This window comes from Chiloscyllium punctatum, chromosome 13 (genome assembly GCF_047496795.1).
Source record: "Chiloscyllium punctatum isolate Juve2018m chromosome 13, sChiPun1.3, whole genome shotgun sequence".
Lineage (NCBI taxonomy): Eukaryota > Metazoa > Chordata > Chondrichthyes > Orectolobiformes > Hemiscylliidae > Chiloscyllium > Chiloscyllium punctatum.
Genome location: NC_092751.1, coordinates 90,204,312 through 90,218,521, shown reverse-complemented (window position 1 = coordinate 90,218,521; position 14,210 = coordinate 90,204,312). Strand labels below are relative to the sequence as shown.

Genomic DNA, 14,210 nt, shown 5'->3' with positions numbered 1-14,210 from the left:
CTCTGATCTCCAACATCTGCAGACCTTACTTTCTCCTATAAATTTAGCCAGCATACTCAGCTCAAGGGTAATCCAAGATGGAGGATGGAAAAAATTTCTGGCTGTAAGAGCTGCTCGTTCTTTGAGGTATTTTAGGTGCTGGAGGTGATTTCCTCGAATTCCAGGAGCAGCAATTACTGTTTTATATGCTGTTGGATTGTTTTTGGTACTTTGGGGGAAAAAAAAGTCAAAACAACAGCAGTTTAAAACTGAGAAGAATAGACAAAGGAAACACATCGTGAGGTCAGTGCAGGAGAGAGAGAGAGAGAAAGAGAGAGAGAAACTGACACCAGAGTGAACCTACACAGTACTGCCTTTGCTGTTTGAATTCATGGATCACTGGACATCGGAGCGAGTTTGGAAAAATTAACAAACAGTGAAATTCACAACTGATCTTGGAGGAACTGGTTGGGGTGAAACTCACAGCACAGAATCAGATAGGTTAATTGTTTTAAGTAGCCTACAGAAAGTCTGCAGTAGTGAGTAGAGTGGGTTCTTTCTTGATTATATATTTTTGAGATATGTCTCTTAATTTAGTTTAAAATATAAGCTGTAACTATTAATCCAACCTGGGGCAGTGTTTTGTAGATGAATAAGATGGTGTTATTTTCTGGGTTTGTAGATTGTGAAGGAGCAAAAATGGCCTTTAGTAGAGTGATATGTGCTTCTTATCAAATGTGGGAGATTAAAGAGAGTTTAAGGGTTACTGCAGATTATATCTGCAATTAATGCTGTTGGAAGTGAATCTTATCAGATGGAATGGATCAGTTGGACAGACAGTTAGAAGCAATGAGGAATTTGCAACAGCAACAGTATGTGATGGATGGCAGTTATAGGAAGGGGGGGGGGGATGTCTCAGATACAGTCACATAGATGGGTTAACTCCATGAAAGATAAGGGAGGTAGGTACCTATTGCATGTGTGTTCTGTGGCTATATCCATTTCAAACAAGTATGCTGTTTTGGAAAATGTAGGGGGTCACGGCTTCTCTGGGGAATGTAGCACGAACAGCCAAGTTTCTGGTATTGAGACTGGCTCTAATTCAATGAGGGGCACGTCGGGTTCCAAGAGATCAATTGTGTTAGGGGACTCTCTAGTTGAGGTTCAGACAGTCTTTAATTTTGCCCTTTGTTTTGAAAGGTGAACTACCTCTAATGACCAGTTACATAAACCTGGCACGTCAGAGTAATACCTGTGCCTGGATGTAAAGTGATAGGACAAGGCAAAGCTTCTGAAGAAAGCAGACACAAAAAAAGGTTTCAAGTGTCAAAAGCAGACAGAGACAAAATTTATCGAGTCATAAAATGAGTGAAAGAAAAGGAATATATATGAAAGATATGATTTGTAGACAGAAGGTGAAAGCTCCAGTCTTACATACATTAAAACATACCCACTAGGATACTGCACTCTGCAGTACTATTCTCCAACCAGGCATTTGATCGCATGCCATCTCTAAACTTGACCAACAGTGCTGGATTGTACAGGAAGTGAAGCAATAGTCTTGTACTCAGGATGACGGTGGTTGGATGAAGATGAGCTTGCACGAAAAGCAAGAACCAGTCAGGCCCCAACGAAGTAAACATTTTCTCTTGATCTCTGATGGAAATATAATTTGTTAGTTTCAGTTTACAAGCAAACTGTGTACGATTGAAAAGGAGATCAAGAAAATACCTACTTAGAATTTTGATTAAGGTGACCCCAACACACATCAAGCAGTGTCCTCAATAGTTGGTTTCTTAGCCATATTGTCCTTCCAGGTACATGATGTATGACTTCAAATAACAAAAGAAATTAAAAGTAAGACCGATAAGGTTTAGTATTTGTGAGCAATGCATCCAGAACATAATTGTCTTAAATAAATTAAAACACCTCACCATCTATCGACGTATCAGAAACTCTTTCGAGTGAAATTAATTTTTCATTCATAGAAGCTGGAGGCAAAGTGTAAGTAAGGAATAATCCAATCCTTCAACAGAAAATATTAAATATTTCAATAGTAATTAACCTTCAAATATGTCTCCAATTATACCACAATATTTCATTATAATTTATGTCAGTCATTTCAAATGGCAGCCATGAAATTATGTCATCTCTTTACATTTCCTGATACAGGCTGTTGTTGCCACACTGTCCATACTTAAAGTCAAAAGTAAAACATAAGTAAAGGAACTACAAATGCTAGATAACTGAAAGATAATCTAATTTTAAAAATATATTTGTTCTTGGAGTGTCATGTGACATTGGGTATTCATTCCCAATCTTGAGATACCCTGTATGAGGTCGAGAGGTGACCTTATACAAGTTTATAAAATCTGAGGGGGCCAGATAGGGTTAACGGTAGTTGCCTTTTCTCCAAGATGGGGGATTTCAAGAGGGGAGAGAGATTTAAAAAGAGACTTGAGGGGCAAGCGTTTTACACAGAGGATGATTTGGGAGTGGAATGAACTTCCTAAGGAAGTGGGTGGATGTGGGCACAGTTTCAACGTTGAAAAGACATTTGGATCAGTACTTGAACAGGAAAGGTTTAGAGGGATATGGGCCAGGAGCAGGCAGGTGGAATCAGGTTAATTGGGATTATGGTCGGCATGGACTGGTTGGACCTATGGGTCTGTGTCCATGCTGTATGATTCTATGACTCTATGAAAGTAAAAGCAAGCTACACAGTTTGAGTCACATGTTGGCCAGACTGGGATGAGTCAGCAGTGTCTCTTTCTCAAAAAGATTCATATCAGTGAATTCGCAAAAGCACAACCACTGACAAATGGCCAGATTGGTTGAAATTCAATTTCCTAATTTGCTATGGCGGGATTATGAAGGCGAGACCTGTGGATTGCTAGTCCTTTTCTATAATCAAGTGCTATGGCACATTTAATATAAATGCACAAAAGAGTCAGCAACTGAATGAGAAAATTGCTTAATATCCTTTGAGAGACCCTTCATCAGAATGAATCCCACTCGAAACATAAGTTGAAACCTTGAAACCTAAAAGATACCAGATATCCTTATTTCTCCACTCAGAAGGGATAAGATAATTGTTAAAATCCTTTAACATGATTTAAAGCCAAGTGTGGTGATTCCTCTTCAGAACCCACACACATTGGCAAATAGTTGTTCATTTGTTGTATTTATCTACCCTTGGGAATTGACGGAAAACAACAAGAAAAGGAGACCAATTTCATCGTACTGGCAATGTAGCATCTACAATGGGATCTTGTAAAATGTCACACACAATATTACCTTAGGAGATCTGCTGTGGTGAAGTAACTTTTCAGTAATTCTGCAAGGATGGTGCATATGACATGAACCTTTGACCTGGTATTATTGGGGTCATTCAGTAGAAAGACAAGTCTTGGTATCAACTTAAGTCTGTGCATGACCTCAGCATTGTGACGTCTATCACTGTAGGAGACAGGCAATAACATAGATAATTATTTGTACAATAACATGCAGGGTGAAAAAACACAATCCTTTGTGGATTTTCATCAATAAGTGTTTTTTCAGAGGCACGCTAATTTGATTCACAGGAACAGGGGGTAAGAAAAGAGGCAAGAACTACAAAATGAGGCAGAAAAGGGGTAAAAAAATTCAAATGTAACATTTCTAGCAAAACATTCACATTCTGTCAGCGTTCCTATAAAGTCTCCCCTAGTTGACAGGAATCAAAAATACAATTGGCAATATTTTCAAGTTCAAAATCAAACAATAGATTTAATCATTTGCCCACGTCGGAAATATCCGAGACTCGCGTTCTCTATTATCCCCCGATGGTAATTCAAGTCCTCGAATTAAACCAATTAGCAATGAGATCACAAAGATTCCTGTAATACAAACTATTACCTGCTTTTGAGAAGTTCCAGAAAATGGTTGAAAAGCAGCAGATCAAGTGAATCTGGAGAATTCCGCCAAATCTTCAAAATAAAAGGAAAGCCATTAATGTTGGTGAGAAGCCAATGTAAAAGTGCTGTGGACATGAATAACCCCAGACCTTCATACACTGTTGCAACAATTGCATTAAATTCACAGGAAGCTAAAAGCAATAAAGGTCACTACCAATCCTTAATCTGAACTCCGTGTGGGGCAAGGAATCAAGACGGTCAACGGCCAACCCACACAGTGGTTAGCACTGCTGCCTCACAGCGCCAGGGACCCGGGTTCAATTCCCACCTCAGGCGACTGACTGTGTGGAGTTTGCACATTCTCCCCGTGTCTGCGTGGGTTTCCTCCGGGTGCTCCGGTTTCCTCCCACAGTCCAAAGATGTGCAGGGCAGGTGAATTAGCCATGCTAAATTGTCCGTAGCGTTAGGTAAGGGGTAGATGTAGATGTAGGGGTATGGGTGGGTTACGCTTCGGCGGGGTGGTGTGGACTTGTTGGGCCGAAGGGCCTGTTTCCACACTGTAAGTAATCTAAGTAATCTAATCTAATCTAGTTCCAACTCTACAGTACCCCGCAGTTAAAAACAATTAATTCAGCCAGAAATTCCACCCAAACCCCACTTTACAGTCTGAACATAGAAAATAGCAGGCGTAGGCCATTCAGCCCTGCAGGCCTGCTGCACCATTCAATATAAAATCATGAGGGGCATGGATAGGGTAAATAGATAAGGACTTTTCCCTGGGGTTGGGGAAGTCCAGAACTAGAGGGTATAGGTTTAGGGTGAGAGGAGAAAGATATAAAAGGGACCTAAGGGGCAACTTTTTCATGCAGAGGGTGGTATGTGTATGGAATGAGCTGCCAGAGGAAGTGGTGGAGGCTGGTACAATTACAACATTTAAAAGACATTTGGATGGGTATATGAGGGATTAGAGGGATATGGGCCGGGTGCTGGCAGGTGGGACTAGATTAGGTTGGGATATCTGGTCGGCGTGGACGAATTGGACCAAAGGGTCTGTTTCCACGCTGTGCATCTCTATGACTGTATCATGTGATCTTGGCTGATCATTCAATTCCATGTCCTGTTCCTGCCTACTCTTCGATCTCTTTAGCTCAAATAAGTGGATCAAATGTCTTGGGAAACATTCAAGGTTTTCACCTCTACAGCTTTCTGTGGTCAAGAATTCCACAGGTGCCTCACTTCCTGGGCAAAGAAATTTAATCTCATCCCAGTCCTCGGGGTAAGTGCAGCATCAAACTCAGTCATGACAGCTCCCACTATTGATCAGTCTACCAAATGCTTGATCACAAACTTGAATGTTTTCAAAGTACATTTACCTCAAAATCACAGAGGAGGTCACTGAAAGCACAGCCGTTGTGAATTGTTGAGGTTCCTTGGCCCAACTCTGCAGTTCCAACGATGGTCAGGATAAGTTGAAAAATTCTGGCGTTTAACAACTTCACCTTCATTTTTAACAGCAGCGCTAAAATCTACATGGAACAGAAAGACTGGAGTATTATTTACAACAACAGGATGCTGCTGGGAATGGAGGGTTTGAGTAATAAGGAGAGGCTATGACCTTTTCACCAGAGCTCTGGAGGTCGAGGGGTGACTTTACAGAGATTTTAAAAATCATGAGGGGTATAGATAAGACGAATAGCAGGTGTCTTTTCCCAGGGGTGGAGAATTTCAAGATTGGGGGGTACATTTTTAAGGTGAGAGTAGAAAGGTTTAAAAAAGACATGAGGAGCGATTTTCTTTTCCCCCCACACAGAGTGTGATTCGTGTGTTGAATGAACTTCCAGAGGAAGTGATAGATGTGGGTATAGTTACAACATTTAAAAGACATTTAGATAAGTATGTAAATAAGAAATGTTTGGAATGATATGGGCCAAGCGCAGGTGGGAACATGGTCAGCACGGATGGGTTGGACTAAAGGGTCTGTTTCCATGCTGTATGACTATAACCTACAACGGCAGGCAGCAATAGAAACTAATACGCAACCTGGGGAAAATCATTACAATATAAACAAAAGCCAACAAAAGTGAAGCTTACTCTTACAGTGCCTTTTGAATTTAAATTACCTGTTAATTGAAAACTCCTCTGAGCACTAACTTTCTGCTTAATGTTGCTTGAATTAAAATTGCTGGATAACTTATTCTTTAAAACTTTGAAGGTGAACAAAGTTTTGTAGAAATATCCACAATTTCAACAAATTGTTACAGTTTCTAGAGGGATTTAATTTTATGGTAAAAATAATTTGAATATCCACCGATTTATTTTGACAAGAAAATTTCTCAAACAAAATCTCAAATGCTGTGGACCATTTTGTGATACCAATAATCATGAGATACATTGTTAGCAAGCAGCATTTATAAATTTACATGATTAGAATTAAACAAATCGTAGAGAGAAGATATATGTTTATTTTCACACTAACACTTTCAGAAACCTAGGAGAAAGACAGGATGCTCGATCAGATTCAAAAAGTGTGGTGCTGGAAAAGCGCAGCTGGTCAGGCAGCATCCAAGGAGCAGGAGGGATGACGTTTCAGGCAGAAGCCCTTCATCAGGGATTTGGGGGTGGGGGGTGGTGCGGAGGATGAGCGGGCACTAGGGGGCTGGGAGATAAATGAGAGAGGAGTGGGGCTTAGTAGCTGGGAATGCTGAAGAGCTTCAGGAACCCTGTGTGCATTACAACACTTAGTTACCAATACTCGCTATCCAGATGTTAAATGTCTTGTTTTGGATATATACGAGCTGGTAGTAGTTCCATGTTTCCACTCCTTCAATCACCATTGCCTTCTATCCCTTCCACAGTGAAATGAATTGAGTTTGGAATAAAATTTGCTCCAACGACATCTGGTATTTGCATGGCACCCTAATCTATTAAATTATGTCCCCAGGGGCATCGCAAGCACATTGTAAACTATATACAATATTGAATTGCAGAAGGCAGTATGACCTTCGTCAAAGGTGGTAAGGGAGGTTTTTGTTGATAATTTGAGGAAAGGGAGGCATAAAGGCTTTGCAGAGGGAACTCTAGGGCTGAAGGCACAGCCAAGAAGTAGGGAGCCATTAAAATCAATTGGCTAGAATTTGGTGAGCACAGAGATCTTACAGGATTGGAAAAGATTCTGGAGACGGTAAGGAGTCAGGTCATGGTAGCATTTGAAAGCAAGGATGAGAATTTTAAAACCAGGCTTTTATTTTTAATATAAATTGTGCCTTATACCAAATTAATAATTGGGTAGCCAGATCTGCAGCTGAGTGGAAACATTCTCTCCTGATAGGCTACAACTTTCCCAATTTGGAACATTGCGATCAGGGAGGTTTTTCAGTTCCCTCAACATTTCTCAGCAGAGGTATAACGTCATTGTGTTCTCTTAAGTATTACGTGAGTGGGTCTTCAAATTCTTCAAGCTTAAATTTGGGGTGGCACTGTGACTCAGTGGTCAGCCCTGCCGCCTCACAGCACCAGGGGCGTCGGTTTGATTCCACCCTCAGGTGACTGTCTGTGTGGAGTTTGCACATTCTCCCCATGTCTGCGTGGATTTCCTCCGAGTGCTCCAGTTTCCTCCCATAATCCAAAGATGTGCAGGTTAGGTGGATTGGTCATGCTAAATTGCTCACAGTGTCTCGGAGTGCGCAGACTATGTGGATTAGCCAGGGGAAATGGTGAGTAATTCACTCCCTGAGTCCAAAATCTTGTCCACCATCTATAGGCCACAAGTCAGGAGGGTGATGAAATACTCCCCACTCGCCTGGATGAGTACAATTCTAACAACATTCAAGAGGCTCACCATCCAGGACAAAGCAGCCCGCTTAATTGGCACCACATCCACCAACATCTACTCCCTCCACCACTGACGCTCAGTAGCAGCAGCATGTACTATCTCCAAGATGAACTGCAGAAATTCTCCAAAGTTCCTCAGACAACACCTTCCAAACCCATTATCACTTCCTTCTAGAAGGACCAGGACAGCAGATACATGAGAATACCACCAACTTGAAGTTCCCTAAAGCCATTCAACATCCTGACTTAGAAATATATCATTGTTCCTTCAGTGTTGCTGGGTGAAGATCCTGGAGTCCCTCCCTAATGGCATTGTGGGTCAACCCACAGCAGGTAGACTGCAGCGATTCAAGAAGGCAGCTCACCTTCCCAAGGGCAACTAGGAATGGGTAGTAAATGCTGGCCCAGCCAGTGACGTCCACATCCTACAAATGAATAAATAAACCAAAAAAAAAGGAAGTGTTACAGGGAGGGGATGGGGGATGGGTCAGGGTGGAATGCTATTCGGAGGGTCAGTGTGGACTTGGTGGGCTGAATAGCCTGACTTTATACTGCAGGGATTCTATGATAACTGAAGGTATGATTATGTACATTAAAAAGGGCACATTGTAATGTAATAGGTAATTATAAGATCTCAGCAACCCCCTTTCTCTCTGCTCATAGAACCCCCTGGGATGGGTTTTATATTGAACTTTAATGGCAGGAATGATTACAATTCAACCTTCTGACAGATGAGACCCTTAGTATCATTACAATAAGTACATCACTTAGGGTATGGAACATATAAGTAGCACTGCCTACCTGTACTGGTTACAGTTGAGAATTTCAAGATTAAAACCAAGTCACTGATAAGAACATCTCAATAACCCATGACATTCTTGAGCTCACAATCATCACTTATAACACAATTACTTTTTTAATCTGAGCCAGTGCTCATTTTACCAGCAAACTTGGATTTTGTTGACAAAGTGACAGAATGACTTGTCTTCCAGTGTAGTATGCTTTCTGATTCCAAAATATATTCAATGCTTTCAGTTTCAGAAAATCAATATTTACACCCAGCATCAACTGACCTCTCGAAAGTTTTTAAATTTCAAGGTTCAATTGCATTTATTAAAATTCCAGAAAACCATTTCAAAACTCTGGCTTCTAATATACTTTTAATCATCTCTAAATGGGGCACTTTACCCTGTAGCCTTTAATGCGTCCCATCTCTTTTTCACACAGAGTGCTGCTGTTCAAAACCGAAATCAGGACCTTGACAGCTGCATAGATCTCATGGTCATCAGACGCCATGGCAACCAGGCCTAATATCACAGCGGGACCACCGATGAACTGCAAACAGTTGGCAGCAGGATTCGAAAAAAACGTCCTGACTCCTAAAAAGATAAATCATGGCAGTTGATTGCTCACATGCTTATGATACTCAAGCCAAAACTTCAAGCACTGTGTTACACAGGGCTATGTTACAGCGGGAATCAGGCACTGGATAACAAAAAATAAGTAGCTGTTTAGATCTTTTGCTTTCTTTCTTGATCTGATAAAGCAGAAAATATAACAATCATTGTCATGGCTTCGACCAATGCTATCCATTGATGCTCTCCAGCCTCTTTAGGTTGGAGGTCCAATAATCCAATGTACCTCACATCTGGGTTCAAAGTCTTTTAAGGATATTAGACTCTATACAATGAGTAGTTGCCTGGACTAACTGACATCAAGTTCTAAAAAATTAGTTTTTGAGGATGTTCTGGTCTGGGCAAGAAGGACTTGCTTTAAACACAGCACATCTACGCTAAAACAGTGACAACACTTTGAAAGTGCTTCATAGGTTGTAAAGTGCTTTGGGAATCTGGAGGTTGTGAAAAGTGCAACATCAATGCAACTCTTTCTTCATGCCCCAAACACACCCAAGGAACATGTTAATTGCATTTTCCTCTGTGGTGCAGACTCTCATTATGCAAGGGAAACATGGGAACTAATTTGTACACAGCAAGGTCCTTTGAACAGAGAACGAGTACTGAAATAACTCCTCGGAGACTGGTATTCCATCCACAGGTCAACCCTTACATGTGGAGAGCCCTTGACAATGGTCCTCAGAGCCAGCTCTCAGAGGGAGTAGAACCTTTGACATTCCCGTGTTTTTTTTGGAACTCCCCCAGACTACCTTTGCACCCAAAGGGGGCCCAGCAGTGGTGCTTACATTTTCCCAAACCAGCCATGGCTGTGTGTCTGCGTCGTGACACAACACAGCGATGCCATGGTGCTAAAATTGTATTCTACATTTTCTGCCACCAGGAGAGCACTCATGTGGCTAGTGAAACATTCACAAGCAAAGCCTGTGAATAGGGACAATGTGACACTACTGTCAGCCGGGGCTCCCTGATTGGATCAGGTTAACAGCCCCAATCAGGGAACTCATTCTACGAGCACTAGGTTGTTGACCTTGTTACAAAAGCTTGACCGATTATTGTGGGGCAAAAGGCTGGTCAAGGCATCAGCAGACATTCTTGCTGTTGTTCAAATAGCTCAGAGCAAGATCTTATTACCACAAGAGCAGGTATGATGGGGTATCATTTTCACACCTCATCTGATCCATCACCCTCGGTTCTGCACAGAAACATCTGCTGAGCCTGCAGTCTGCAATCCTAGAGTGGGACCAGGACTCTCAACTTTCTATTTTAACAGCAAGATCGCTACCTTTGAGCCGAGCTGGCACTGTGGTGCAATATAACTGTAAACCTTAATATTAAAAAGGTGCTATAAATTGGTACGTGGCAGGTAAAGTATTGATGTATTTTGATTTTTTTTAATTAAAGGATTTACTCAAAGGAAATAGAATGTGGTGTAATTGCTACAATAAAATAAACCTATTCAAAATATTTCATCAGAAAGGCCTAAAAGGTCCTGATGACTTGTTTACAACAGAATGTTGTCACAGTATGGGGTAAATAATGATACAGAAATTAGGCAGGGCAATTTGTCCAGGACCTCAGCCTTTAGTAGGTCTGCTCATTAAAAAGCTCACCCAGGGACCCTTTTAGACTCCATTCAGTCGTGCGGGGCAGATAGGGTTTTGGTTTGTCGCCTCATTCAAAAGATAAAGGGAACAATTTCCACGGACTAATTACAGCAATCAAATAAATAACGAGGATTATCTTCAGAACGATTCCCTTATCAATCTCTATGCACTCTCAGGCTCTTGTCAATCCTTCAGCAATACTTCCACACCAAGCCATTTGTTAATCCCTTGTATCCAATCTGATGATAATAGCAGCAGCATAGAGCCAGGATGACAATTTAGCCGAGATATTCCCAGCCAACTACCTTGCTCAAACAATATTCATCTGTGCAAAACTACAATTTTAACCAAGCTTCTTCTTTCAGAGTTATAAACTGGAAGGAAAAATGCCAGGAATAAATTTAAATTAGACAAGGGCTGAACATCTATATATTGGGATTTAAAACCCCACGACACCCAAGGATTGACCGGACTTGTATTCGCTGGGATTTTGAAGAATATCGGGGAGAAACATAAAAAGATACAAAATCCTGATGGGACTGGACAGGCTAGATGTGGGGAGAATGTCCCCAATGTTGGAGAATTCCAGAACTAGGGGTGACATGGGGTAGATGAGGTAAGCCATTCAGGACGGAGATGAGGAAGAATTCCTTCCCTCAGAGAGATGTGAGCCTGCGGAATTCTCTCCCACAGGAAGCTGTTGGAGACAGTTCATTAGATACATTCAAAAGGGAGCTGGACATGGCCCTTGTGGCTAAAGGGATCAAGGGTATGGAGAGAAAGCAGGAGTGGGATGCTGAGATTGCACGATCAGCCATGATCATATTGAATGGTGGTGCAGGCTCAAAGGACTGAATGGCCTACGGCTGCACCTATTTTCTATGTTTCTAAGGGCATTTTATAACCAAATACTTTCAGAAATTGAATCAACTATTGTAAAGGTAGGAAATGCGGCAAACAATTTGTGCACAGCAAGCTTCCACAACAATCAATTATTGTTCTGATAAACCTGTGGGGGCTGTTTTGTTAATCTGAGAGATCAGATGAAGCTTTGATTAAATGTCTCATCCAAAATATGGCACTTCCGACAGTGAAGCACTCCCTCCGTACTGCAGTGGGCTGCCACTATCCACTCCAGTCTTGGGACTCACAAATCTCTGATTCTCAGGCATGGGAGACACAGGCTGAACCACACTACAGGTTAAGAATAATATAATAAAGAGACTGCCATCAGAAGGGAATGATAAAGATCATACAACTCCAGGTTCAATTCCTCGCATGTCTTAATCGATCACATTCGACTGTGGTGATTGAGAGGGAAAATATTTGGAGTGGACCTCAGGGGCAATGCTTTCAAACAGAGGGTATGCCAGGGTAAGTGGTAAAGGTGACTACATTATATTTAGACTATAAGACTATAAGACATAGGAGTGGAAGGAAGACCATTCAGACAACCGAATTTAATCATGGCTGATGAGCATTTTAACTCCACTTACCCGCACTCACCCCATAGCCCTTAATTCCTTGCGAGATCAAGAAATTATCAATCCCTGCCTTGAGGGCATTTAATGTCTCGTCTTCCATTGTGGTCTGATGCCAATGCGGCACAGTAGTTAGCACTGCTGCCACACAGCACCAGAGACCCGGGTTCAGTTCCTGCCTCGGGCAACTGTCTGTGTGGAGTTTGCACATTCTCCCCATGCCAGCGTGGGTTTCCTCTGGGTGCTCCAGTTTCCTCCCACAGTCCAAAGATGTGCAGGTTAGGGGGATTGGCCATGGTATATTGCCTATAGTATCCAGGGATGTGTAGATTAGGTGGCCAAGCTAAATTGCCTGTAGTGTTAGGTGAAGGGGTAAATGTAGGGGAATGAGTCTGAGTGGGTTGCCCTTTGGAGGGTCGGTGTGGACTTGTTGGGCCGAAGGGCCTATTTCCACACTGTAAGTAATCTAATCTAATCTAATCTACAAACCCACCACTCTATAGCTGAAGAAATGTTTCCTCATTTCCACTCTAAATTGATCCCCTCTAAATCGAAGGCAGTGCCCATGGGTCCTAGTAACTCTGTCTAGCGGAAACAACTTCTCAGCATCTACCCCATCTAAGCCATGCGTTCTCTTGTAAGTTTCTATTCAATCTCCCCTCAACCTTCTATACACGAATGAATACAATCCCAGGATCCTCAGCCATTTGTTAGGCCTACCATTCCAGGGATCATCCGTGTGAATCGCTGCTGGACACGCTCCAGTGCCAGTATGTCCTTCCTGAGGTGTGGGACCCAAAATTGGACACAGTATTCTAAATGTGGCTTAACTAGAGTTTTATAAAGTCTCAGAAGCACATCACTGCTTTTATATTCCAACCCTCTTGAGATAAATGACAACATTACATTCGCTTTCTTAACCACGGACTCAACCTGCAAGTTAACCTTTAGAGAATCCTGGACTAGCATTCCCAGATCCCTTTGTACTTTGGCTTTATGAATTTTCTCACCGTTTAGAAAATAGTCCATGCCTGTGTTCTTTTTTCCAAAGTGCAAGGCCTCACATTTGCTCAAGTTGAATTTCATCAGCCATTTCCTGGACCACTCTTTTGAATGTCTAAGTCTTTCTGCAGCCTCCCCACCTCCTCAGTGCAACCTATCTGTCCACCTAACTTTGTATAATTGGCAAACTTCACCAGAATGTCCCAGTCCCTTCATTTATATGATATATGGACAGGTACAGGGAGAGGAAATAGTTAGAGGGATATGGACAAAATGCAAGCAAATGGGACTAGTTCAGTTAAGGAATCCTGGTTGGCATGGATGGGTTGGGCCAAAAAGGTCTGTTTCCATCCTGTATGACTCTATGACTGTGAAGGTGCATGTATGAAGTGGCATGTGGTTAGCATTGCTGCCTTACAGCAGTAGGGACACAGATTCAATTTCATATTCAGACAACTGTCCGAGAGGAGTTTGCACATTCTCATGTCAGTGAGGGTTTCCTCCCAGTGCTCCGCTTCCTTCCCACAGTCTCCAAAGATGTGCAGGTTAGGGGGATTGGCCGTGGTATATTGCCTATAGTATCCAGGGATGTGTAGATTAGGTGGATTGGTCATGATAAATTGCCCATAGTGTCCAAGGATGTGTAGGCCAGGTGGATTGGCCATGGTATATTGCCCAGAGTGTCCAGGGATGTGTAGCCTTGGGAAATGCAGGCTACCGCACGGTCAATGAAGCACTTTTGAAATGCAGTTACTGCTGTCAAATTGCAATCGGTGCACAGCAAACTCCCACAAACAGCGATGCTAAAATCACCAGCTAAATCAGTTTTTGTGGCAGAGGGATAAACACCTCAGGCAATGCTGCACTCCCTGTGCAATGTGCTTTGATATCTGTGCTTAAGTGCAGTGTGAGGCTTGAACCCAGAACCCTGTGCCTGAAACGTGTGAGCGCAACCAACTGGATCACAGCTGAGACGTTGGAAGGCCCGATGGCACAGTTTGG

The 14,210-nt window shown here is 42.2% G+C and overlaps 1 protein-coding gene across 1 annotated transcript in view; it reads right to left on the bottom strand.

Annotated features, from left to right (window-relative positions):
- Positions 1–14,210, bottom strand: part of wdfy4 (WDFY family member 4) — a 312,072-nt gene that overhangs the window by 210,741 nt on the left and 87,121 nt on the right. The window contains exons 24-30 of the mRNA XM_072583190.1: positions 8,895–9,085; positions 5,249–5,401; positions 3,877–3,947; positions 3,277–3,438; positions 1,914–2,005; positions 1,715–1,811; positions 1,430–1,635 (exon numbers count right to left, since the gene is read on the bottom strand). Coding sequence (XP_072439291.1) covers positions 1,430–1,635; positions 1,715–1,811; positions 1,914–2,005; positions 3,277–3,438; positions 3,877–3,947; positions 5,249–5,401; positions 8,895–9,085 — 972 coding nt within the window. The remainder of the gene's footprint in view (positions 1–1,429; positions 1,636–1,714; positions 1,812–1,913; positions 2,006–3,276; positions 3,439–3,876; positions 3,948–5,248; positions 5,402–8,894; positions 9,086–14,210) is intronic.